Source organism: Typopeltis vanoorti, chromosome 1, assembly GCF_054136105.1.
Source record: "Typopeltis vanoorti isolate ZY-2024b chromosome 1, IOZ_Tvanoo_1.0, whole genome shotgun sequence".
Taxonomy (NCBI): Eukaryota; Metazoa; Arthropoda; class Arachnida; order Uropygi; family Thelyphonidae; genus Typopeltis; species Typopeltis vanoorti.
In genome coordinates, this window is record NC_143549.1 from 12,512,154 (window position 1) to 12,538,353 (window position 26,200).

At 35.5% G+C, this 26,200-nt stretch overlaps 1 protein-coding gene across 4 annotated transcripts in view; it reads right to left on the reverse strand.

Annotated features, from left to right (window-relative positions):
- Positions 1-26,200, reverse strand: part of LOC150109791 (uncharacterized) — a 342,753-nt gene that overhangs the window by 184,710 nt on the left and 131,843 nt on the right. For all 4 annotated transcript variants that reach the window (XM_090411378.1, XM_090411294.1, XM_090411217.1 and 1 more), the window contains one exon: positions 18,599-18,723. In XM_090411378.1, the coding sequence (XP_090267504.1) occupies positions 18,599-18,723 (125 nt within the window). The remainder of the gene's footprint in view (positions 1-18,598; positions 18,724-26,200) is intronic.

Genomic DNA, 26,200 nt, shown 5'->3' on the forward strand with positions numbered 1-26,200 from the left:
AGCAATCCTTTCATTTTTTTTTTAAACTATTTATCACTACTTAAATCACTTATTCCTAGAAACCCTACCTTTCTTTTATGTTTCTCAATTACTTTCATCACTTCTTTAATATTCTCTCCTGGAAAGTAGCAATTACATTCTCAAGTGCAAACTGAATGAGAGAATTACTGTACTATATTACTTATGTTTTCTAAATTCTACTGGAATGTATTATGGCCCTTCTCTACTTATTCTGCTATTCCATTTCTTTTCCACTGATACTTCTTACAATTTTGATACCTACTTCAATTCTGATTAGGATGAGTGAGTTTGTTATGTTATCGTAGCTGACTTTGCACTATTCATCCACCTTAGTTCTCAGATAGATATGGCGTCTTGTTTAAGCAAGTGATGCCCACACAAAATACCTACAAAATAACATGTAAATGAAGAGAAAGCAAGGATTGAATATTCAGTTAGAATGTCTAATCCTCACCTTCCCTTGATGATCAGTTCTTCACATCCCTCAAATGAAGGTCTCTTCCCAATTATGCAACTTTGACAATAAGCAACCCATATATATTTTTTTATGAGTTGCTACAGTGAGCTGCCTTTGATCTCATTCAGTGTCAAGGAAGGCCTCTCCTCCCTAATGGGGAGGATTGGGCCTACTTCTCCCATGATGACCCAGTACATCTTGGAGGAGTGTACCATAGCCCCCCCCCCTGCCCCTATCCATGGTTTCAGTTATCTGTGGTCAATCCCAGTCCAAAAATCATCTCATCCAATTGGTAACGGATTGAGTCCACTAAGATGTGAATGTTCTTTCAGCAACTTTATCCAAGTCCTTCTTGGTCTGCCTCTAGGTCTTTGTCTTCCGATATATCCATTGAGAGCTAAATATGGGAGTCTATGAGGGGCCATTCTCTGAATATGACCAAACCATCTCAGTTGATGCTTAATGATTGTGTCTATTATATTATCTGGGAAGTCTAAATCTGTTCTGACTTGATCATTAGTCTTGTGTTGCATCCAGTGGGTGTTGTTAATTTTTCTGAGGCATTTCATTTCAAATGCTTGAAGTTTCTTAATTGGTTGTTGAGTTGATCTCCAGGCTTCTGAAGCATAAGTAGCTGTTGGGATAATAATTGTTTTATATAATTTTAATTTTAGACTCGTGGATTTTTTTATTTTTCCATATTTTGTTTAGTTTATTCATGTTGGTCCAACCTAGACTTAGCCTGTGTTTTACTGTTTCCATATTGTTGAGGTTACTAGATATAAGACTGCCAAGATAAACATATTTATTAACTTGTTCCAGCAGGTGATTTTCAAGATTTATAGAAATATTTTCTTCTTCTCTACCTATCTTCATTATTTTTGTTTTATGAAGATTTATTTTCATACCATAAGTTTTACAAGTCATTTAAAATATTAACAGTTTTTCTAGCTGCGGTTTAGAATCTGCTAAAATAATGATATCATCATCATCATCATCATCATCATCAAATTCCTGCCATGTACCCTCAAGGGGTGTACAGGATATGACAGTACTACATGAAAAAATTACATCATTACTAACTTCCTATCTACAATTTTCCTCCAAATCAGTCTGTTACTTGTCAAGACTCCAACATTATCAGATCTTATATTTCTATCGTCTAAGGCACTTTGTACCGTATCAATCCACCTATATCTTGGTCTTCCTCTGGGTCGTTTTCCTGCCAACCTGGCAGAGAACACTTGTTTTGCTAATCTTTCCTCTCCCATTCTATTTAAGTGACCATACCATCTGAGATTAGCTCTGCTAACGCATTCCTGGATGCTGACAATGTCAAGTTCTTTCCTAATATCCTCATTTTTAATATGATATTGCCATTGATGCCATCTGTTCACGCCTCTCTTTCTCAGGACTCTCATATCTGCGGTCTCTAGTCTTTGGTCAAGTGTTTTACTTCTGACCCAGCTCTCAGATCCATAAGTTAAAACTGGTTTGAACACTGTCTTGTATACAGCTAATTTAGTGTTCCGACTAATTTCTTTCTTGTTGTTTATTATTTTAACGGTATAATAGAACACAGGAACTAAGTAAATAATTGATTTATTAACTTGATGCTGATATTTCATCACCCATAGAGCGAGAGCAATCTGTTCAAATGACAAGGCTCTTACTGCTGAACTGACTCACTTACGCCACACCTTCTTGGCCAACGGCTACAATCCACAAAAAATAAACAAAATACTAAACACTCCTAAGAAACCCCTCTCACCATCCACCACAGAGAACTACAACAAAACAGTCACCATCCCTTACATTAAAGGGACATCCGAAAAGATCTCAAGAATTCTCATTAAGCATAAACTACGCACTACATTCAGACCATGTAGCAAATTAGCCACCCTCATCCGCTCACCCAAGGACAGCATTCCTCCTTTATCACATCCAGGAGTCTACCAAGTACCCTGCTCATGCAATCAAGCCTACTACGGTCAAACAGGAAGAACTGTGAATATCCGCATCAGCGAACATAAACGATACGTCCGGAAATATCATAGTCGGGCCTAGCAGACCATGCTCTGGATACCCCTGCACACAGGATCAACTGGAAAAACACAAAAGTACTACACAGAAACCCATATAAATCAGAGAGATTGTTCTTAAGAGGCGACAGAAGCCCTAAAACACACGCCAAATCTCAACAAATATGGCTGTATTAACTTGCCGAAGATCTGGGAGACAGTCATATTAAGGAAAAACTAGCACTTTTCTAGGACTCTAGCAATATATGATAGAGTGTTTTTTTTTTTTTTTTTTTTTTTTTTTTCAGATAGAGGGCGCCAAAATCAGGACTCTAGTCTTTGTGTTGCTGCTACAATTTTTTTAATGTACACCATGTTGTTTTAGTCTCGCGTATTGTGACAAACAGTGTTTTTGTGCTCTGAAGATGCTGGTTATAATACCAGCGAAATATCAGCATCAAGTTAATAAATCAATTATTTACTTAGTTTCTGTGTTCTATTATACCGTTAAAATAATAAACAACATGTTCGACGAACACATAAGTCTGTCCACACGTTTAATTTCTTTCTTATTCCATATGAATTTATTCAATTGACTTCCCACGATACCAGCTTTCCTAATTCTGTTGACTATTTCTATATTTAGTTTACCATCTTCAGTAAAAATTGTGCCTAAGTAGCTGAAATGTTTTACTTGTTCCACAAGTTCTCCATTCACAACACAGTTGACATTTTCAATGATTCTGCCTATTTTCATTGTCTTTGTCTTTTTATTACTGACCTTCATACCATATCTATTACAACAGCTATTCAATTTAGTCAGAGAATCTCGCAGACTTGTAGCGGATTTATTTAGAAGTATAACATCATCCGCATAAAGCAAAGAGCTGACATTAACATCTCCAATTTTGATATCAGGTTTAATACCACATTCCTTCATAATGTGATCCATATAGATAATGAATAACAGGGGATAATGTACATCCTTGTCTCACACCAGATTTAACATTAAACCATCTTCCTGTACTTCCTTCAATTCTAACTGCTGACTCACAACTCAAATAAAGACTAAGTATTGCTTGATATAATGCCCCATTGACACCATATAACTGCAGCGTATTGAACAGCTTCTCTCTTGGCACCTTGTCATATGCCTTTTCCAAATCGACAAAACTTAAATACAGATCTTTGTTATATTCCCATGCTTTCTCGACTATTTGTCGTAAAGTGAAGATCTGATCCTGACAGCCTCTATTTGGCCTGAATCCAGCTTGTTCTTCACCAAGCTTTTCTTCCACAATTCTTCTCAACCGTTTCTCAAGTATACGTGCATAGATCTCGCCAGGAACACTCAGTAGGGAAATACCTCTGTAATTCTCACATTCAGTTTTATTTCCCTTTTTATATATGGGTACTATGAGAGCTCTACTCCAATCATCGGGAATTCGTCCCTCTGTCCAGGCTTTCTGAACTATGCAGTGCAGCCACTGTAAGACTCTTATACCACAATACTTCAGCATTTCTGGTCGAATATCATCTACTCCTGCTGCCTTTCCACATTTCAAGCCTGATGGCTTTTTCTACTTCGAGTATGGATATGTATTCCTGACTGCATGCCTGGTCAGTGTTTTTTATCACTGTGCTGTCATCACTGCTTGTTTCATTTAGCAGTTTTTCAAAGCAATTACTCCATACTTCAAGGATATCTTTTTCTCCTGTTTTCATTTCACCTTTATCATCTCTAATTCCTTTTACAGCACTCTTTCCTCCATTCCTAAGCTTCTTCAACAACCTCCAGAATATTTTGCCACCTTCTTGATATTTATTTTCTATATTCTTGCCAAAGTCCTCCCATGACTTTTGTTTAGCTAGTTTTACACACTGTTTAGCTTTCTTACATTTGTCTCTGTATTCTGTAAGAGTAAAAGCTGACTTATTTGCCAGGAACTTTTGATATGCTTTCTTCTTTTCCTTCACTGCTTCTTTAACTTCCTGTGTCCACTAGGGAGTTCTGATTTTTTTATCTTTGCACACAACCTCACCACATGCCTCTCTGGCAGAATCAATCAATGTTTCCTTCAGAGTTTGCCACTGAATCTCCAAGGTTTGATTCCTGTTCTCAAACACTTTCATTTTCTTTTCAATAATATTTCTGTATTTTAGTCTACAGTTCACATCTGAGAGCTGCTCAACTTTGATTCGCTTTAAAACTTTCTTACATGTTATTCTTTTCAATATGAAATTCAATTTTATCCTGCTCAAGACTAAATAGTGATCACTTCCAATTTCAAATCCTCTGTACACTCTGGTGTCCTGCACCAGGGAGAAAACATCACTATCAACAATAACATAGTCAATGAGACTTTTCTTATTCCTAGCCTCTTCTCTCCATGTGAAGTTGTGCACATTTTTATGTTGGAACATGGTATTAGTAATAACCAGTCCATGTCCTGAGCAGAAATCCAATAGATATTTGCCATTATTATTAGCTTTGCTCTTTTCTCCAAATTTTCCCAAAATATTTTTGTATGTCTTAATAATGATATCTTATGTGATTAATGTTGGTACCATTGATTTTTACACCTGGTTCATTGGCTATGGTTTTACAGACTTCTTCTAGGAAGAGGATAAAGAGTTGAGGTGAGAGAGGGCATCCCTGCATTACACCTTTCTTGACTCTGAAATTCTCGGTTTTAATGTCGTTTGTTTTAACAAAAGCCTTGTGTCTCCATAATAATTTGTAATAAATGTTAAAATATCAGAATCCATTTTTACGTTTTTAGGATAGTAATCAATTTGTTTCTATTAATTGAATCAAAGACATGCTTAAAATCTACAAAACAACAGTATATGGGCAGGTTGTATTCGCAATATTTTTCTGCTATATTATTAATGGTGAAGACATGGTCTATAGTTGGTCTATGTGGCCTGAATCCTGCTTGGTTTTCCTCTGTGATTTTTTCTGTAAGCACCTGTGTTCTCTTTTGTATAATTCGAATGAATAGTTTATAACTATGACTTAAGAGTGTTATGGGACTGTAATTTCAAATATTCGTCTCCTTTTTTGTGAATTGGTATAATAATTCCTGTTTTCCAGTCAGTTGGAATTACTCTAGTATAAAGAATTTGATTAAATAAATTCATTAAGAAATTAATGGCTTCCTTGCCATCATATTTCCATAGTTCTATAGATATTTCATCTTTACCCGTAGCTTTTGAAAGTTTCATTTGGTTTATTGCATTTATAATTTCTGCTGAGGTTATGGGTGGTGCCTTTTCATATATCATCTTTTCTGTTATACTTTCCTCCTCCTGTTCTTTTTGAAATAATGTTTGATAGTAGTCCTTCCAAATTATTTTAATATTTTGTATTGACCCAGTTTCTAGATTGTTTTTATCTTTCATTGTTAATGGTTTATCTTTACAGATTTTAGTTAATTCTTTGATAATTTTGTATAGTTTTATTATCATTTCTTTTATTAGTTTCTTTGCAGAGTTCTGCTTTTTCTTCCAACCAGTTATTTTTGGCAGATATGCACATTTTATCAATTTTGTTTTTAAGATTCTTATAATGTTGTTTATTTTCTTCTGTATTTTTTATATTTAATATATGCTTTGCTGTTCTTTTTTCTTCTAAAGTATTTAGAATTTCAGGGGTTATCCATTCATGATTTGGTCTTGATGTTGTACCACGTATGTTTGGTATAACATCAAGACCAAATCAAGGTAATTTTTTTACCTTGATTCTGTGTTTTCAATATTGTCATAGGATAATCTTCTAAACTCATTTCCTATTAGTGTCTGATAATTATCTTGCATAGATTTCTCTTTCAGTTTTGACAGGTCCACTTTGTTCATAGGAGCTCGTGATTTACGATACTTGAATTTTAGTTTAATTTTTGCTGCTAGCAGTTCATTATCAATGTCAAAGTCTGGAGTTTTTAAAGTTCTAACATTTTGCACTGATGATTTCCAATTGTGTTTGATTAGAATGTAATCAATACACATGGACCTCACCAGATGGTTCTTTGTTGTACCATCTGGTGAGGTCCATGTGTATTTGTGGGAAGGTCTATGGAAAAAAAGGGTGTTACAGATAAATAGATTATTTGCTTTACAAAATTCTAAAATTCTTTCACCTCTTTCATTTCTGTTATCAACTTCGAACCTGCCCATAACATCCTCCATGCCTGGGGTGAACTTCCCAATTTTGGCATTAAAATCTCCCATCACTATTGATATATCTTTCTTATTGGTCTTGTCTATTAGATCTTGCAACTTATCATAAAAGGTATTGATTTCTTCATCTTCATGTGACTGGTCGGGAGTGTAGATTTCAATAATAATAAAGTGAACATTTTTTTTTTTACCTTTTAATCTGATAGCAATCATTCTTGGGCTATGTGGTTCTATGGCCATGATTGCATTTTGTAGACTATTATTCACTAAAATGGCGACTCCTTCTCTATGTATATTGTCCTCTCTGCCCAAGTAGAATAGTTTTCCTGAATTTAGATTTATAACTCCTTCTCCTGTCCAATGGGGTTTCAGCCAAACCTAAAATGTCCCATTTAATCCTAGCAAGTTCTTTTACCATCAAATTTATTTTCCCAGGTTTTAACAGTGTCCTTATATTTAAGGTTAAGAGATGTGAAATTCTATTGGTTGACCACATACTAAACTTCTCGACTGCTCCGTGTGATCTAGGATCAGTTGCGTTGGTTTCCGATGAATGTTACTGCATCAGACGCAGTAACATTCTCTTGATGCAGTGGAGACTCCTGATTCATAGGGTTGAATGGCAAAATAATGCAGCTGGCTTGCCACTCCTCTGCTGCATCCTTTGGTCCATGACTCCTTATTCTTTATTCGGAGCAACCCGTTGGGGTTTCCTTCATCTGCCACCTGAGGTACGCTCCTGGTAGGAGTCAGGTCTTCCCCAGGAGTCCAAAAATATTAAATGGAAAATTCCAGAAATAAACAATTCATAATCACACAGAGGTTTCTGTGGTTAAGTTCAATCAAATTATTACGGTTTTGTGACCACATTTTTATTAAACAAGACTGTTTTTTAAAACTAAACAAGTACTAAAAAACAAACCCGACAAGTTCCATTAGTCGTCAGACTAACATCTTCAGGGGTAAAGAGAACTAACAATTTAAAGCACAAACTATAAGAAATTATGAAAAAACAAGTTCATTTGTTGGTATTATGAACATCAAAAAAGTTTGTTAAAAAAACCGAATATACGATCGAAATATACGATCTGATAATGTTGGAGTCTTGACAAGTAACAGACTGATTTGGAGGAAAATTGTAGATAGGAAGTTAGTAATGATGTAATTTATTTCATGTAGTACTATCATATCCTGTATACCTCTTGAGGGTACATGGCAGAAATTTGATAATGATGATGAAAAAACCGAATAACAGATCTATACAACCATTAATACGTATCAGCTGGAAACAATGCTATTTGATGTCGCGTTCTGTGCTTCACTTTCACTCTGTCCGAGGTCTGAACTGGGTAAATTTTTAATAAACGCTGACCAAACTTGATTTTTGTTGCATTGCGTAGGAATTTTCACAAAGATTCCAAGAAATTAAACAGCAAACATTCTAGAAAATCTCTTCCCACTGGACATTGTACAGCTCTACAAACATTGCATAAAAAACACATTCTTCCTTTATCAAGACAAACTCTGGGAACAAAAAGAAGGACTAGCAATGGATTCACCCCTCTCACCAGCTCTAGCAAACCTCTATATGGAAAATTTTGAAAATAATGCCCTACAAAACTGGCATATCAAACCAAAAATTTGGCTCCACTATGTGGACAATATTCATCATTTGGTCAGGAATAGCACTAGAACTGACTGCATTTAAAGACTATCTTAATAACCTACATCCTAACATAAAATTTACTCTGAAACTAGAAGAAAATAAAAAACTTCCTTTCCTAGACATCCTTATAGAAATAAATGAAAGAAAAAACAGATTATCATTCTCAATTTATAGAAAGCCAACAAACACAGGAAGATTCCTTCATGCTACCTCACACCACCACCACCCCAAGCAAAAAATAGACCTCATAAAAACCTTAAGGGATAAAGCATACAACATCCCCAGTACAGAAGAAAAGAGGAGAGAAGAAATACAATACTTAACACAGATCCTACAACTGAATAGTTTCAAAACTAAGACAATTAAGAAAATTTTCAATACAGCACCTACAAGAAACTTAAATAAACAAGACTTCAAGAATGCAGCACCCTTCCTTATATCAAGAATGTAACAGATAAATTAGCCAAACTTCTCTACAAGTACAACATAAAAGTGACTTTCCTGCCACTTGAAAAAATATCAAAATCTCTTCATCCTCCGAAACCTCCACATCACCCAATGAAAAAGCCAGGAGTTTATAATACTCACTGTTCCTGTGGCATCTGCTATGTAGGCCAGACGGGGAGATTGGGAGAAATCCGCATGAGTGAACATTGAAACGACGTACAAAAAAAGAGAGAGCATAAGTCTGGCTTGGCATTTCACACAGCTTCCACTGGTCATGATATACTCTGGGGCAGAACAAACATGTCCTACATTGATAAAAACTGTTTCACAAGAAAATTCAAAGAGGCAGCAAATATGATTAAAATTCCTACACAATGCAACAAAAATCAAGGTTTGATTTTAAATTGATTTAAAATCAAACCTTGATTTTTGTTGCATTGTTTGGTCAGCGTTTATTAAAAATTTACCCAGTTAAGACCTTGGACAGAGTGAAAGTGAAGCATAGAACGCGACATCAAATAGCATTGTTTCCAGCTAACACGATTAATGGTTGTATAGATCTGTTATTCGGCTTTTTAAAGAACTTTTTTGATGTTCATAATATCAACAAATGAACTTGCTTTTTTGTAATTTCTTATAGTTTGTGCTTTAAACTGTTAGTTCTCTTTACCCCTGTTAGTCTGACGACTAATGAAACTTGTTGGGTTTGTTTTTTAGTACTTGTTTAGTTTTAAAAAACAGTCTTTCTTAATAAAAATGTGGTCACAAAACCGTAATAATTTGATTAAACAATTCATAAGTTTTAAATTGCATGCCGTTCAGAGTAATTCTCAGTTATCAGATCGACTATTGCCATATTGCAGGGCTTGTTTAGAAGTAACACTTATTTTACTTAATAATGGCCCCAAAGTGCAAGAATAATGATGCTGGCAATTCAGATGTGCCAAAGGGTATGTTTGGCACATCTATAATGGTAATTATAATGCTATGCATTAAGGGAAGGGCCACTATCCAGGCCAGTTTTTCCCTTTATTGAGGTCTTGTCAGTGGGAGCCAGACCCAGAAGTGGTGATACTAAGGCAGAAGCAATGGAGAGGTCATATTTACCTATACAAGTTGTCAAAAGGTGTACCACCTTATTATTAAATTACTCTGGATTTAGAGAAAGATGTTGGAAGTTTATTTTCCACTTGGTTAGACTATAATAAATTTAGTTTAATCTTGATCCAAGTGTAAAGTTTGTGCCTGAAAAGGTCGAAACCGGTCTGGGTAGTGGCCCTTCCCTTGTATAATCTCCTTGCAGACATGTATAATGCATACCATTATACATGTCTGCAAGGAGATGTGCTTTGCATTATGGGAGATACTGAGACAAGGAGTGATGAGAGCTTGGTCCACCTTTACTACAAGTTGCCTCATTCCTGAAGATACTTCAGGAGCAAACTTTGTTTGCTTACACTTGGATAAAGGATTAGACTAAATTTATTATAAATTAAACTTTATCATAGGTATGTACGTATAGGGAAAAAACAGCACACACACACACACCTAAACCTCTTTTTACGCGATAGATACGTTCCTAAAATTTATGCACAAAAAGAACTACTAACTCCATAGAAAAAGTGAAGATTGGTTCCAAACCTGAAATATAAGCAAAATAATGAAAAAAAAAAACATTAAATTCATTAGGATCATAAGATTTTTATTTACATTTCATGGAGAACACACATACATATAATGAATTTTAATAACTTTAAAAAAAACATTCATTTCAGTTGTTTGCTAAGGATTATATAAAAATATTATGTTATTCGCTATCAGTTTCTGACAATAAAAGCGAAAGCTTTCATTTTCGTGAGACTGTAATATCACTAGAACTACTAGATATGGTATTATCGTCATCGACTTCCGCCACAACTTGTGGAATTCTTCTTGTCATGTCTTGAACAAAAGTACCACTGGTTGTTTCAGTAGTTTAGGCATGAACTCAGTTATTAATCGCTGTGTTGATGCTTTAGATAAGTCGCGATATAATTCTCTGTATGAAGACATTAACAACTTAAGCTCACGTGAAACCTTTCCAGCACGTTCTTCATTTGGATTAGGTTGGGCAAAAAAGTAGTAAAAGTAGGATTATCTTGATCATTATCATTAACTTCTTCGCTTTCAGGAGTTTCAGAAACAATCTCCACTATTTCTTCTTCACTAAGAGGTTTATCAATTAACAATTCTACGATATCTGCCGATGGAAGATCATCGAATCCTTCTCCACCAATTTCACATGCCAAACTTATTATATTGGGGAATTCTGCAGTATGATTGAAGGGAACAGGTAATAAGTAAGATCTGTTTGGCATTTTTTTCCAGAAAAGGCCGGTTTCATCCGTATTCCAAACTTGTTCACGAGTGTAATCTCCATCTTCAATTATTTTAACAAGTTTTTGTAGAAATGCTTTAGCAGCTGTTTCATCAGCAGAAGCCGTTTCACCTTTAATTTATATATTATGAAGAGCATGTCTTTTAATAAACTTAGCCAGCCAACCATTGCTTGCAAGAAATTCATATTTTTTTCTCGATTGGGATGAAGTATCCGGCTGCAGTTTTTTAATCTGTTCATAAAATCTCAATGCTGATTGCTTGATGGAATTTCCATCAACTTGCATTCTTTTTTTGTACATTATCTTCTATCCACATCACTAAAGCTTTTTCGGCCTTTTCTAGAACAACATCTCTTATGTATGAGGATAATTTCGCACTAGATTTTGTACCAGAACATACCACTTTTCTAATAACCCCTTCATTTTTCTTTATAGATCTGACAGTTGATACACGGACTCCAAAATGCTTACCCACAGCCGTCGCACCTTCCCCAGTTTAAAGATGATCTAAAATTTGAATTTCCATATCCAAGGAAACGGCTTTCCTTTTTTTTTTTTTTTTTGGTTATCGGCAACATCATGAGGGCTGGATTAAAATCTTCGGTTAATGAAATGAAAGTATGAAAATTACATATAGCTTACCATTTATTATATCTTGGCAAAATTATTAATTTTATAATGCGATTTTTATTCTGATTTCACTTAAAAAATGCAAATGCGAAAAATGCAGCAACTATGTTGTCTACTCAAACACAAAATTCAAACTGCTAAGAACTGCTTTTTTATGCACAGTCACTTATGTAATTCGGAGAATTCCCAATAAATGAAATTTGTAAGAATTTAGAATTTTCTTAATTGAAACAAGAATGCAATTCCACAAAATTCTCAGAATTTCCTTCAATTAAACATTTTTTCCTAACTTAAACTTTAGGTTGGTCGCGTAAAAGTGAATAAAAATCGCATTAAAAAAAATTATTTTCGATATCCCAATTCGCGTAACACCGAATTCGGATAAAAAAAGGTTTAGGTATGTATATATCATCATCATCAAATTCCTGCCATGTACATTCAAGGGGTGTACAGGATAATACTACATGAAAAATTTACATCATTACTAACTTCCTATCTACAATTTTCCTCCAAATCAGTCTAACTTTTCAAGATTCCAACATTATCAGATCTTATATTTCTATCGTCTCAGGCACTCTGTACCGTATCAATCCACCTATATCTTGGACTTCCTCTGGGTCATTTTCTTGCCAACCTGGCAGAGCAAACTTGTTTTGATAATCTTTACTCGCCCATTCTGTTTAAATGACCATACCACCTGAGATTAGCTGTGCTAACACATTCCTGGATGCTGACAATGTCAAGTTCTTTCCTAATATCCTTGTTTTTAATATAATATAACCATTGATGCCATCTGTTCATGCCTTTAATCTTGCTCAGGATTCTCATATCTGTGGTCTCTAGTCTTTGGTCAAGTGTTTTACTTCTGACTCAGCTCTCAGATCCATAAGTTAAAACTGGTTTGAAAACTGTCTTATACAGCTAATTTAGTGTTCTGACTAATTTCTCTCTTATTCCATAAATTTATCCAATTGACTTCCTACTATATGAGCTTTATTGATTATGTTGTCTATTTCCATAATTAATTTACCATCTACACAAAAAATCATACCGAAGTAGGTGAAATGTTTTACTTGTTCCAAATGTTCTCCGTTCACAATGCAGTTGACATTTTCAACGATTCTGTTTATTTTCATTGTATTTCTCTTTTTATTGCTGACATTCATACCATATCTATTACAATTGTTATTCAATTTAGTCAGGGAATCTTGCAGACTTGTAGCAGATTTATTTAGAAGTATAAACATCATCCGCATAAAGCAAAGAGCTGACATTAACATCCCCAATTTTGATATCATCAATAATACCACGGGGTGCTTAAGGGTCAAAGCTATATAACGGAGAGGAGACCTCCACATAGCCTTTAAAGGAATGCGGAGAACCGACCAGGGCTTCTGACCTAATGTCCAATCCTCACCTTCTCGTGGCGCACCCTGTTGGGTATCTACTTGGATACTGAATGAACGAGGATGGGCTGGCAATCTGGGATTTAGCAGACCAAATTGTATTTTTCTTGGTTAAACCAAAATAAAAAATGATGGTACAACATGACAAAATTTCATTCCAGCTAGAGTGTCGCCCGGTTAAACAAGGTCCCTGTTATTTTTGCCAGAGAACCAGGGTGAACAGCGAAAAGTCAGCTACTGGAACAAATCTGAAAACAAACCCCAACTCAACATCACCAGAGTTAAAGATCAGTACTATCAATGTAAGAAGCCTGAATGGCAAAGAAATGGAGCTAGCTGAGGAATTAGATAAGTACCAGTTCGACATAATAGGGGTGACTGAAACAAAAAAGACAAAAACTGGTGAGATCTTTCTGAGCAATAAATATAAAATGTTATATTCAGGCAATGACAATCAAGGAAAAGAAGGAGTAGCCATAGTATTCAACACAAAATACGAAGCTAATCTTCTTGAATGGCAGTCAGTCTCAATTCTCATATTTGTGGGCAAATATGAGAATGGGGAACTGGACAATGAGACTTATTTGTGCCTATGGTCCCACAGAAGGTTCTACTAAGGTAGAAGTAGAGGAATTTTTTGAGGCTTTAGAAAAAGCAACTGACACAATGAAAAAGGAAAGTTGGCCCTTGTTAGGGATCTAAATAACAGAGTAGGAAATGATTGTAAGACATACAAAAATATTTTGGGAAAATTTGGAGAAAAGAGCAAAGCTAATAATAATGGCAAATATCTGTTGGATTTCTGCTCAGGACATGGACTGGTTATTACTAACACCATTTTCCAACATAAAAATGTGCACAAATTCACATGGAGAGAAGAGGCTAGGAATAAGAAAAGTCTCATTGACTATGTTATTATTGATAGTGATGTTTTCTCCCTGGTGCAGGACACCACAGTGTACAGAGGATTTGAAATTGGAAGTGATCACTATTTAGTCTTGAGCAGGATAAAATTGAATTTAAATTGAAAAGAATAACATTTAAGAAAGGTTTAAAGAGAATAAAAGTTGAGCAGCTCTCAGATGTGAACTGTAGACTAAAATACACAAAGATTATTGAAGAAAAAATGAAAGAATTTGAGAACAGGAATCAAACCCTTCAGATTCAGTGGCAAACTCTGAAGAAAACATTGATTGATTCTGCCAGAGAGGCATGTGGTGAGGTTGTCTGCAAGGATAAAAAAATCGGAACTCTCTCGTGGACACAGGAAGTTAAAGAGGCAATGAAGGAAAAGAAGAAAGCATATCAAACCTTTCTGTCAAATAAGTTAGCTTGTGCTCATAGAGAATATAGAGACAAATACAAGAATGCTAAACACTGTAAAACTAGCTAAACAAAAGTCATGGGAGGACTTTGGCAAGAATATACAAAATAAATATCAAGAAGGTGGCAAAATATTCTGGAGGTTGTTGAAGAAGCTTAGGAATGGAGGAAAGAGTGCTGTAAAAGGAGTTAGAGATGATAATGGTGACATGAAAACGGGAGAAAAAGATATCCTTGAGGTATGGAGTAATTACTTTGAAAAACTGCTAAATGAAACAAGCAGTGATAACAGCACAGTCGTAAAAAATACCGACCAGGCATGCAGTCAGGAATACATATCCATACTTGAAGTAGAAAAAGCCATTGTAGGCTTGAAATGTGGAAAGCCAGCAGGAGTAGATGATATTCGACCAGAAATGCTGAAGTATGGTGGTATTAGAGTCTTACAGTGGCTGCACTGCATAGAATGCCTAGACAGAGGGACAAATTCCAGACGATTTGCAAATTCCATACCAATGGCAATATCATATTAAAAACAAGGATATTAGGAAAGAACTTGACATTGTCAGCATCCAGGAATGGTAAGCAGAGCTAATCTCAGGTAGTATGGTCACTTAAACAGAATGGGCAAGGAAAGATTAACAAAACAGGTATTCTCTGCAAGGTTGGCAGCAAAACGACCCACAGGAAGACCAAGATATAGGTGGATTCATATGGTACAAAGTACCTTAGACGATAGAAATATAAGATCTGATAATATTGGAGTCTTGACAAGTAACAGACTGATTTGGAGGAAAATTGTAGATAGGAAGTTAGTAATGATGTAATTTGTTTCATGTAGTACTATCATATCCTGTATCACACCCCGTGAAGGTACATGGCAGGGATTTGATGATGATGATGTTTAATACCACTTACTTCATAATGTGATCCATATAGATAATGAATAACAGAGGGGATAATGTACATCCTTGTCTCACACCAGATTTAACATTAAACCATCTTCCTGTACTTCAATTCTAACTGCTGACTTACAACTCAAATAAAGACTAAGTATTGCTTGATATAATGCCCCATTGACACCATATAATGCATGTAGCATATTGAATAGCTTCTCTCTTGGCATCTTATCATATGCCTTTTCCAGTTGGACAAAACTTAAATACAGATCTTTGTTATATTCCCATGATTTATTGACTATTTGTCATAAAGTGAAGATCTGATCCTGACAGCCTCTATTTGGCCTGAATCCATCTTGTTCTTCACCAAGCTTTTCTTCCACAATTCCTCTCAACCGTTTCTCAAGTATACTGGCATAAATCTTACCAGGAACACTCAGTAGAGAAATACATCTGTAATTTTCACATTCAGTTTTATTTCCCTTTTTATATATGGGTACTATGAGAGCTCTACTCCAATCATTGGGAATTCGTCCCTCTGTCCACACATTCTGAACTATGCAGTGTAGCCACTGTAAGACTTTTATACCACCATACTTCAGCATTTCTGGTCGATCATCATCTATTCCTGCTGCCTTTCCACATTTCAAGCCTTTGATGGCTTTTTCTATTTCAAGTATGGATATGTATTCCTGACTGTTTGCCTGTTGAGTGTTTTTTACCACTGTGGTATCACTGTTTGATTCATTTAGCAATTTTTCGAAGTAATTACTCCATACCTCAAGAATATCTTTTTCTCCAGTTTTCATGTCACCTTTATCATCTCTAACTCCTTTTGCAGCATACTTTCCTCCATTTCTAAGCTTCTTCAACAACCTCCAGAATATTTTGCCACCTTCTTGATATTTATTTTCTATGCTCTTGCCAAAGTCCTCCCATGACTTTTGTTTAGCTAGTTTTACACAGTGTTTCGCTTATTTACATTTGTCTCTGTATTCTCTAAGAGCAAAAGCTGACTTATTTGCCAGGAACTTTTGATATGCTTTCTTCTTTTCCTTCACTGCTTCTTTAACTTCCTGTGTCCACCAGGGAGTTCTGATTTTTTTATTCTTGCAGACAACCTCACCACATGCCTCTCTGGCTGAATCAATCAGGGTTTTCTTCTAGGTTTGCCACTGAATCTCCAAGGTTTGATTCCTGTTCTCAAACACTTTCATTTTCTTTTCAATAATATTTCTGTATTTTAGTCTACAGTTCACATGTGAGAGCTGCTCAACTTTTATTGGCTTTAAAACTTTCTTACATGTTATTCTTTTCAATATGAAATTCAATTTTATCCTGCTCAAGACTAAATAGTGATCACTTCCAATTTCAAATCCTCTGTATGCTCTGATGTCCTGCACCAGGGAGAAAACATCATTATCAACAATAACATAGTGAATGAGACTTTTCTTATTCCTTGCCTCTTCTCTCCATGTGAATTTGTGCACATTTTTATGTTGGAACATGGTGTTAGTAATAACCAGTCCATGTTCTGAGCAGAAATCCAAAAGGTATTTGCCATTATTATTAGCTTTGCTCTTTTCTCCAAATTTTCCCAAAATATTTTTTTATGTCTCACAATCACTTCCTACTCTGCTATTTAGATCCCCAGCATGGACCAACTTTTCCTTTTTGTGTGTGTGTGTATGTGTGTGTATGTATATACATGTTAAAGATACCAAGTTATTTTAAACTTGGTTTTACTCCATTTCTCAAGTAAGCAAACAGAGAAATAAGTCAATTTTGCACCAGCACATAATGCAAGTCTAGCTGACCCTGCAGCTATTATACCCAAGGTAAAATACTTAGAACGTATTCCCCACAGATAAGGGAATATTGATATATATCAACATATCAACACTAATGTTTGCAAGTCATTAATGTTAACATTTCCTAGTTGTTGTCAACATTAACTGAATCACATCATTAAAGTAGAAAAAAAAATTATTTCTCACTTTAACTAGTTAATGTTCACATTAATGGTTAGAGCATAATATATGTCTGAAAAGATGTTAAAATAAGCTGCTTATGAAGGCCTGTCCACTGTTCCTTCGTGTCCACAATCCTAGTGAATGTCAGTTGTCAAAAAAGTAGAGTTAATGAGTGCATGTGTCAATTGCAGTGATTAAAAAAAATTATTTACCCTCATAAAAATGGAAACAATGAGTTCGGTACAAGCAAGACATGAAAGAAAAGTTTTATGCTATATTTTTAAAGTAAGATTTTAAATCAAATAGTTTTGTGGTAACAAAAGAAAAATATTGGTCACTGATAGAAGATGTTAAATGAATCAAATCCACAAATAAAAACGGATCCTCTCAGAACTACAGAATTATACAGCAGTATGATGTACTTTGTATGCAAGGATCTCAAAAACTTATCAAACCTCTTTCCAACGAAAATTAAGAAGTAAAACTCTATGTAGAATAGATATTTGACAATTCTACACATTTATCAACTGGCAATGGTAGAAGGGAGAGAATGATGAAACAACTAAACAAATGTTATAATAATATAGTACAATTCCAAATAAAAGAATATGTATTAACAAGGTTGAAATTTCTCAAGATGAAGTAAGTATCCTTGAGACAAAGATAGGTACTCATTAGATAATCTGTGTGTTTGAGATAAAATTCGAATTTTATCTAATGATATTTAGTAGATGTGTACATTAAATAATGTCATTAAAGTGTAGAATGGATTTTTATTTTTCAACTAATGAGTGAACGGTATACAGGTAATGTGAACATTACCTAGGGAATCTGCAGATTAATGGAAATTTGCACATTCATATTAACATACATATATGTATAAATGTATATGAATAAATGAAGAATGTCACAAACATCCACTGCCAAGGAAGGATTCAAACCTGTAGCCCTTTGACTTAAGAGCAGATATGGTAATCACTTGACTAACCAGAGTGGCAGAATATAGAGGAGGCAGCACATCCCCTTGAGGGTATATATCAGGAATTTGATGATGAGGAAGAGGAGGAGGCATGTGCAAAAAGATTTTATTTAAAACAAACTTCTTTGTCAGTAATAATAATTTGTACTTCTATTTAAACTCAGTTGTAATTTATAATTTTTGTAATATTTCATCTTCTTCAAATTCGTTAATACCAACCATGAGAACATGGAAGAATCAAATGAAATGCTTTCTTGATGCTAGGATCTTTGCATTCAACCTGCACCGAGGCATCTAACTTGGTTGTAGTTTTACCTAAGTGATCTTCACTAGGAAAAGAGAATCTGTCAATATATATAAAAATTAACTGTCAATATACATAAAAATTATCTGTCAATATATATATATATAAAAAAATTCGTCAATATATATACACATATATAGAGAGATAGATAAAATGAAATAAAAAGTAGGGATGCTCCAAATATTCAGTTTTGCTTCAGTATTTGGCCAAAGCAGAAATATTCCTGATATGTGCATCATAGCAAATGCAAAGAATTGGGAATATCCTACCCTTATCTTGTTCCCTTCATACAAAGGCTTCTTGAATTTGTTATAAGCACTTTCTTTGATGATTTTATTTTATTTTATATATGCAGTCTTAAAAAGTTGTTTATATTATGAGATATGAACATTTGTCTTAAAATATTGAAAAAGCATAGTTTTCCATGAATAATAAAAAATCATTATTGGAAGTTTTGTGATTTATGTGAAGAGTTAAATTTCTGAAATGTAAAATATGCAAACAAAAAAGCTGTGTGTCTCAGGAGAAATACATCTATGATTAATCATGTAAAAATGCAAGCATAACAATAAATTTTTAAAATAAATAAATAATAAAAAAATTTTAAAAATGAAATGAAAGAAATGAAAGCAAGCAGTCAGAATCTAGAGTAAATCCAACAAAACAACAAACATTATTTCACATTAATAGATAATTTACCAAAAAAAAAAAAAAGATGCAGATGGCAAATAGGCAAAATATAACTGCAATGACTGAATGGAATAACAAGCCATACTCCAACTATTTAGAAGAAAAAATCCAAGACTACTAAAAAAAAATTATTCCACATTACAATTTCTAAGAGAAAATGTTTATTGACAAGAGTGTTGTAAGAAGAGAAAATATTTATGAAGAAATCAGGCATAGGCTGTTCCCAAAAACAGCTAATCTTTTTTTTTTTCATAAATCAGAATTTATCATGAATTCCTTGTGATTAATAAATCCATAATTATTCTCTACAGCTGATAATTTTTAATAAAAGTTCTGTTAATATTTTGTTATTTGGAAAAATAAGTGCAACACCTCTTCTGATTTTAACACTGTATAGTATTTTTTTTTTAAATATAAGTGTTCCCCTTTAAAATTTAGTGAGTTTTATTGTATTGAAATTGTGAATATTATGTGGATATTGTGAATATGGATTCAAGCACATCTTATACACAGAAATAAAAATAAACTTAGTTTCAAAAATTTACCAGAGAACTTATGAGGATATAACCTTTGGAATAGGAAATGCCTTAGTATGTACATATATAAAGGACACAAGCTTGCACAGAGCCCGTATATTTGCCTTTTAATAGTGCATTGATTATATGAATGATCATAGGAATAATCTAATATAGATCCTGTATTTTATAACAAAAAAATATTTTTTTTTTTGCATTTGGCTATAAAATATGGATGGATCATTAATATCCTCCCTTCAACATACACTTTGTTTATTATTTTAATGGTATAATAGAACACAGAAACTAAGTAAATAATTAATTTATTAACTTTATGCTGATATTTCGCTGGTGTTATAACCAGCATCTTCAGAGCACAAAAACACTGTTTGTCACAATACGCGAGACTAAAACAACATGGTGTACTTAAACAAAATTGTAGCAGCAACACAAAGACTAGAGTCCTGATTTTGGCACCCTCTATCTGAAAAAAAAAAAAAAAAAAGGCTATCATATATTACTAGAGTTCTAGAAAAGTGCTAGTTTTTTCTTAATATGACTGTCTCCCAGATCTTCGGCAAGTTAATACAGCCATATTTGTTGAGATTTGGAGTGTGTTTTAGGGCTTCTGTTGCCTCTAAGAACAATCTCTCTGATTTATACGGGTTTCTGTGTAGTACTTTTGTGTTTTTCCAGTTGATCCTGTGTGCAGGGGTATCCAGAGCATGGTCTGCTAGGCCCGACTTCCCATAATGATAATTCCGGACGTATCTTTTATGTTCGCTGATGCAGATGTTCACAGTTCTTCCTGTTTGACCATAGTAGGCTTGATTGCATGAGCAGGGTACTTGGTAGACTCCTGGCTGTGATAAAGGAGGAATGCTGTCCTTGGGTGAGTGGATGAGGGTGGCTAATTTGCTACATGGTCTGAATGTAGTGCGTAGTTTATGTTTATTGAGAATTTTTGAGATCTTTTCGGATGTGCCTTTAATGTAAGGGATGGTGACTGTTTTGTTGTAGTTCTCTGTGGTGGATGGTGGGAGGGGTTTCTTAGGAGTGTTTAGTATTTTGTTTATTTTATGTGGATTGTAGCCATTGGCCAAGAAGGTGTGGCACTTACTGCTGAACTGACTCATAAGTGAGTCAGTTCAGCAGTAAGAGCTTTGTCATTGGAACAGATTGCTCTCGCTCTATGGGTTAGTGTTTTTAATATGCCATATTGTTGAGAAGGATGATGGTGTGATTGTTTGTGTAAGTATCTGCCAGTATGTGTGGGTTTTCTAAAAACTGAAAATGATAAGGAACCATCTGGGAGACGTGTGATGAGTGTATCCAGGAAGGACAGACAGTTGTTGGCTTCCAGTTCCATAGTAAAGTGGATTTTTGGATCTTGGCTATTTAAATGTGCTAAGAATGTTTTCAATGTCTCAGGGCCATGTGGCCAAATAGCAAGCACATCATCAACATAGCGTAGCCAAAGTGTTGGTTTGAGAGTGGCTGTATTGATTGCTCGTTTTTCCAGGTTCTATGTAAACGTTGGCTGGGGGGGGGGGGGAGCCCATGGCTGTGCCATCAATTTGTTTGTATATTTTCCCTTTCCATGTGAAATATCCTGCATGTATTGTGAATTTGAATAGTTCAAATATATCAGGGGGGAAGTGTGACTTCAGTAGATTGAGTGTTTCTATTAGTGGTATATTTGTGAATCGTGAAGTGATGTCAAAGCTTACTATTAAGTCTGAGCTTTTTAGGGTAAGGTGTTGTAAGATGCTTTTTAGGTGTGCTGAATTTTTGACAAAGGAGGGAGAATGTTTGTGAGAGTGGCTAGTAGCTTCGCTAAATGTCTAGCCAGTTTGTATGTGGGACTATTTATATTGTCCATAATTGGGCGTAGGGGTGTATGCCTTGTTTGTGAATTTTTGGTGCTCCATAGATCCTCGGTGTTTTAACATGGAAGGGTTTGAGTTTGTTAACTGTGTCTTTGGACCAGGAAGTGACTTTTTTCAATAATTTTCGTGCCTTATTCTTTTGTGTGTTGGTGGGATTGCGATCTATCATTTTGTATGTTGACTGATCTTGTAATAGTGTGTGCATTTTGTTTTCATATTCAGTTGTGTCCATCACCACGGTTGCATTTCCTTTGTCTGCTTTTGTTATGGTAATCTGACTGTTGTTGTGTAGCTCTTTTATAGCAATGAATTCCTTATGTGGGATGTTACTTTTGGGAGGCTTGGACTTGATTAGGATGTTGGCCACATCTAAACATATGTTGTTAGCTATTGTTGGAGACAGGTCGTATATTCTCGTTCGATGGACGCCATTATTTCGGCTTTTGGAACTTGCTTGGGAGTTATGGCAAAGTTGTGCCCTCTACTTAAAGCAGTCGTGGCTTCTTTGCTTAAGATGAGTGACGATAGATTCATGACGACGAGGTCTTGCTGTAATTGCGGTCGTTGTATGGTGTTCCGTTGTAGGAGATTTTCAAACTTATTTTGGTGCCGGTTTTTGACTCTGTCGAATTCTTTTTTTGCCGTTGCGTCGGTGATGTTATCTAAGATCTGCCAAAGTTCCGTATTTAGAATATTATGCAGTGATTCTCGTAATGTGCTGATGGTAGCATTTGCTTTTGCTAATTCCAGGCAAGTGGTGTTAATCTGTTCACGTAAAAGCGCTACACTCGCTCGTTTATAGATGCGTTGGGCTTTGGCCGAGTGGAACTTGTTTTTGATTTTAAAACAGTTCGGTATTAATTTGGTGTCTTGGCACCTCTTTAAGAAGGCTAACCTGTTTAGTTGCCGCACCAATTTCAATCTGTTCCAATGACAAGGCTCTTACTGCTGAACTGATTCACTTACGCCACACCTTCTTGGCTAACGGCTACAATCCACATAAAATAAACAAAATACTAAACACTCCTAAGAAACCCCTCCCACCATCCACCACAGAGAACTACAACAAAACAGTCACCATCCCTTACATTAAAGGCACATCCGAAAAGATCTCAAAAATTCTCAATAAACATAAACTACGCACTACATTCAGACCATGTAGCAAATTAGCCACCCTCATCCACTCACCCAAGGACAGCATTCCTCCTTTATCACAGCCAGGAGTCTACCAAGTACCCTGCTCATGCAATCAAGCCTACTACGGTCAAACAGGAAGAACTGTGAACATCTGCATCAGCGAACATAAAAGATACGTCCGGAATTATCATTATGGGAAGTGGGGCCTAGCAGACCATGCTCTGGATACCCCTGCACACAGGATCAACTGGAAAAACACAAAAGTACTACACAGAAACCCATATAAATCAGAGAGATTGTTCTTAGAGGCAACAGAAGCCCTAAAACACACTCCAAATCTCAACAAATATGGCTGTATTAACTTGCCGAAGATTTGGGAGACAGTCATATTAAGAAAAAACTAGCACTTTTCTAGAACTCTAGTAATATATGATAGCCTTTTTTTTTTTTTTTTTCAGAGAGAGGGCGCCAAAATCAGGACTCTAGTCTTTGTGTTGCTGCTACAATTTTGTTTAAGTACACCATGTTGTTTTAGTCTCGCGTATTGTGACAAACAGTGTTTTTGTGCTCTGAAGATGCTGGTTATAACACCAGCGAAATATCAGCATAAAGTTAATAAATTAATTATTTACTTAGTTTCTGTGTTCTATTATACCGTTAAAATAATAAACAACATGTTCGACGAACACATAAGTCTGTCCACACGTTCAACATACACTGCTTGGAAAGAAATCAACAGACCCCATAGTGTGAGGAACAAACAAACAAACTCCTTTCACTGTGATGACTGCAGAAATCCTATTGGGTATACCTTCCACAAGTGTACAATAGTCCTGGACTGTTGTGGAATGGACGTCCTTTGACTTCACCCAACACTCTAGTTCATCCCACAGATGTTCAATAGGGTTGAGATTCAAATGTGGTGATGTTCATGTCCACAAACCAGTATAAATTGCAATTAAGGAGATACAAATCCCTTGTTGTTCAACTGCCAGTAAGCAAAACTCTAACATCGAGAACTACAAATCTATGAGTTTCATATATACCGAAAAACTATCGGCGAATCCAAGTGTAAATCACCACTTGGTAGTACAACACCAAGGCAACTCGAAGCAAAAGTGGAGCAAGCCTCATCACTATCCTTGATATTTTCTCATAATGTAAAAACACAGCCCCTAGGGGATGTAATACTGTAATTACATTATGAGGAGAGGTCACTACCCAGACTGGTTTCAACCTTTTTTGAGGTCTCATCAGTGAGTAGGTAGACCTGGAAGATAACAAGGTTTAAGTGAAAAGAACTTACATACCTTTACTATACGAATGCCATAAAGGTGTGTTTGTATATTATAACATAAATTGAAAGCCAAGCGACTATTTTTCTGGCATCCTTAATAATAATTAAGGGGATACAAATCCCTTGTTGTTCAACTGCCAGTAAGCAAAACTCTAAGATCGAGAACTACGAATCTATGAGTTTCATATATACTGAAAAACTATCGGCGAATCCAAGCGTAAATGACCACAGAGGTCTGGGTAGTGACCTCTCCTCATAATGTAATTACAGTATTACATCCCCTAGGGTCTGTGTTTTTACATTATGAGAAAATATCAAGGATAGTGAGGGAGCTTGCTCCACCTCTGCTTCGAGCTGCCTTGGTGTTGTACTACCAAGTGGTCATTTACATTTGGATTCGCCGATAGTTTTTCGGTATATATGAAACTCATAGATTCGTAGTTCTCGATGTTAGAGTTTTGCTTACTGGCAGTTGAACAACAAGGGATTTGTATCCCCTTAATTATTATTAAGGATGCCAGAAAAATAGCTTTGGCTTTCAATTTATGTTACAGTATACATTGTGTTGCTGAAAGAGACAATGGGCTAATAAATCCATAGACTTGCTACAAAGTGCGAATCATTGCATTATCCAGAATGTTTAGATACCTGTTGCAGTTCAACGTCAATGGCATCACAAAGAATGGTTTGAGGCCAAATCCTGCTTTTCCTAGGTGATATATACCATCATCATCATCACCACCACTTCCAAATTTTATAGTGCAAGGGGGATGGGGGGGTAAGCACTCTGGTAAGAGACATTCACTGGACATCTGCCACACCTACACCCATCCATCCATCTGCTCAGTATAGGGTGTAACGTGATTTGTCACTCCATAACACAGCTTTCCAATCCATGTCCCCAATGTACATGCTCTTTGGATCAATGAAGACAATGTGGCATGTGAGTTTAGATAATGTGGGACTAGCATATTATGGTCCTACCATGGAAACCCATATTGTGAGCCTTAATTCTGAATGTTTTGTATAGATTCATATTTCAGTCGGTGCCCAGAACTCCACATTCAACATGCCAGCTGACTAATGGCAGTTTTTACATATTATCCTTTGTAGCACCCGATAGTCACATTCAGTGAGTGTGGTGTGTCATCCATTGCAGACAGCACTTGCAGTTAACTCCCTGCACTTCAATCTCAGTATGGTATCATTGATTGTTGACCTGAGATATTCCAATCTGCCAACAATTTGCCCAACAGATAGGCCTGCAACATGGCATTCTATCGTATTTCAGTCGGTGCCTCTTCTTGCAGCCATTTCACCCATATACAGTTGCAGTGACTTGGGAGCATCATATTCCTCCAATTTATACGGGTTACAACACAAGATTCATTACATGGCACAATGCACCTTGCCCATGGGAATATCCATTGATTTCTTTCCAAGCAGAGAGTGGGTGTATTCATGTCGAAGTTTCTGGAACAGTAAACTACGTAGACCCTGGAATGTATATAAATAATTTACTAGCTAAAATTAATTATTTACTACTGACATTTTGCTTGCTTAAGCTAGCAAAATGTCAGTAGTAGATAATTTTCAGAGCATTATGAGAGGCAATTTAACACTATGCACTCAGCGGAGACACAAAGTAAAATGACCTGGATAACAAGGACAGTTATGTGCATGGAGGGCAACAGTGGCACTCTTTATGATGATTCCTGTTAATGTTGATGGATAGATAGGACAGTTTGCCCAAATCAATTTAAAATAATATCATCTATTCTGTTACAGAAGACCGACCAGGTTCTGTAGAACTTGTGCTGTTTCCAGGAATAGTCTCTCTGATTTAAACCAGAGATTTATACAGCAGTCTAGCTTACTTCCATCTTACGAAGTGGTATTTCTCTAGACTTGTTGAGATAGTCCACTTTTTGGTTCTCCATTCCAGATGTATTTTTATGTTCCTTTTTTCCTGATCAAAGTAGTTGTTTG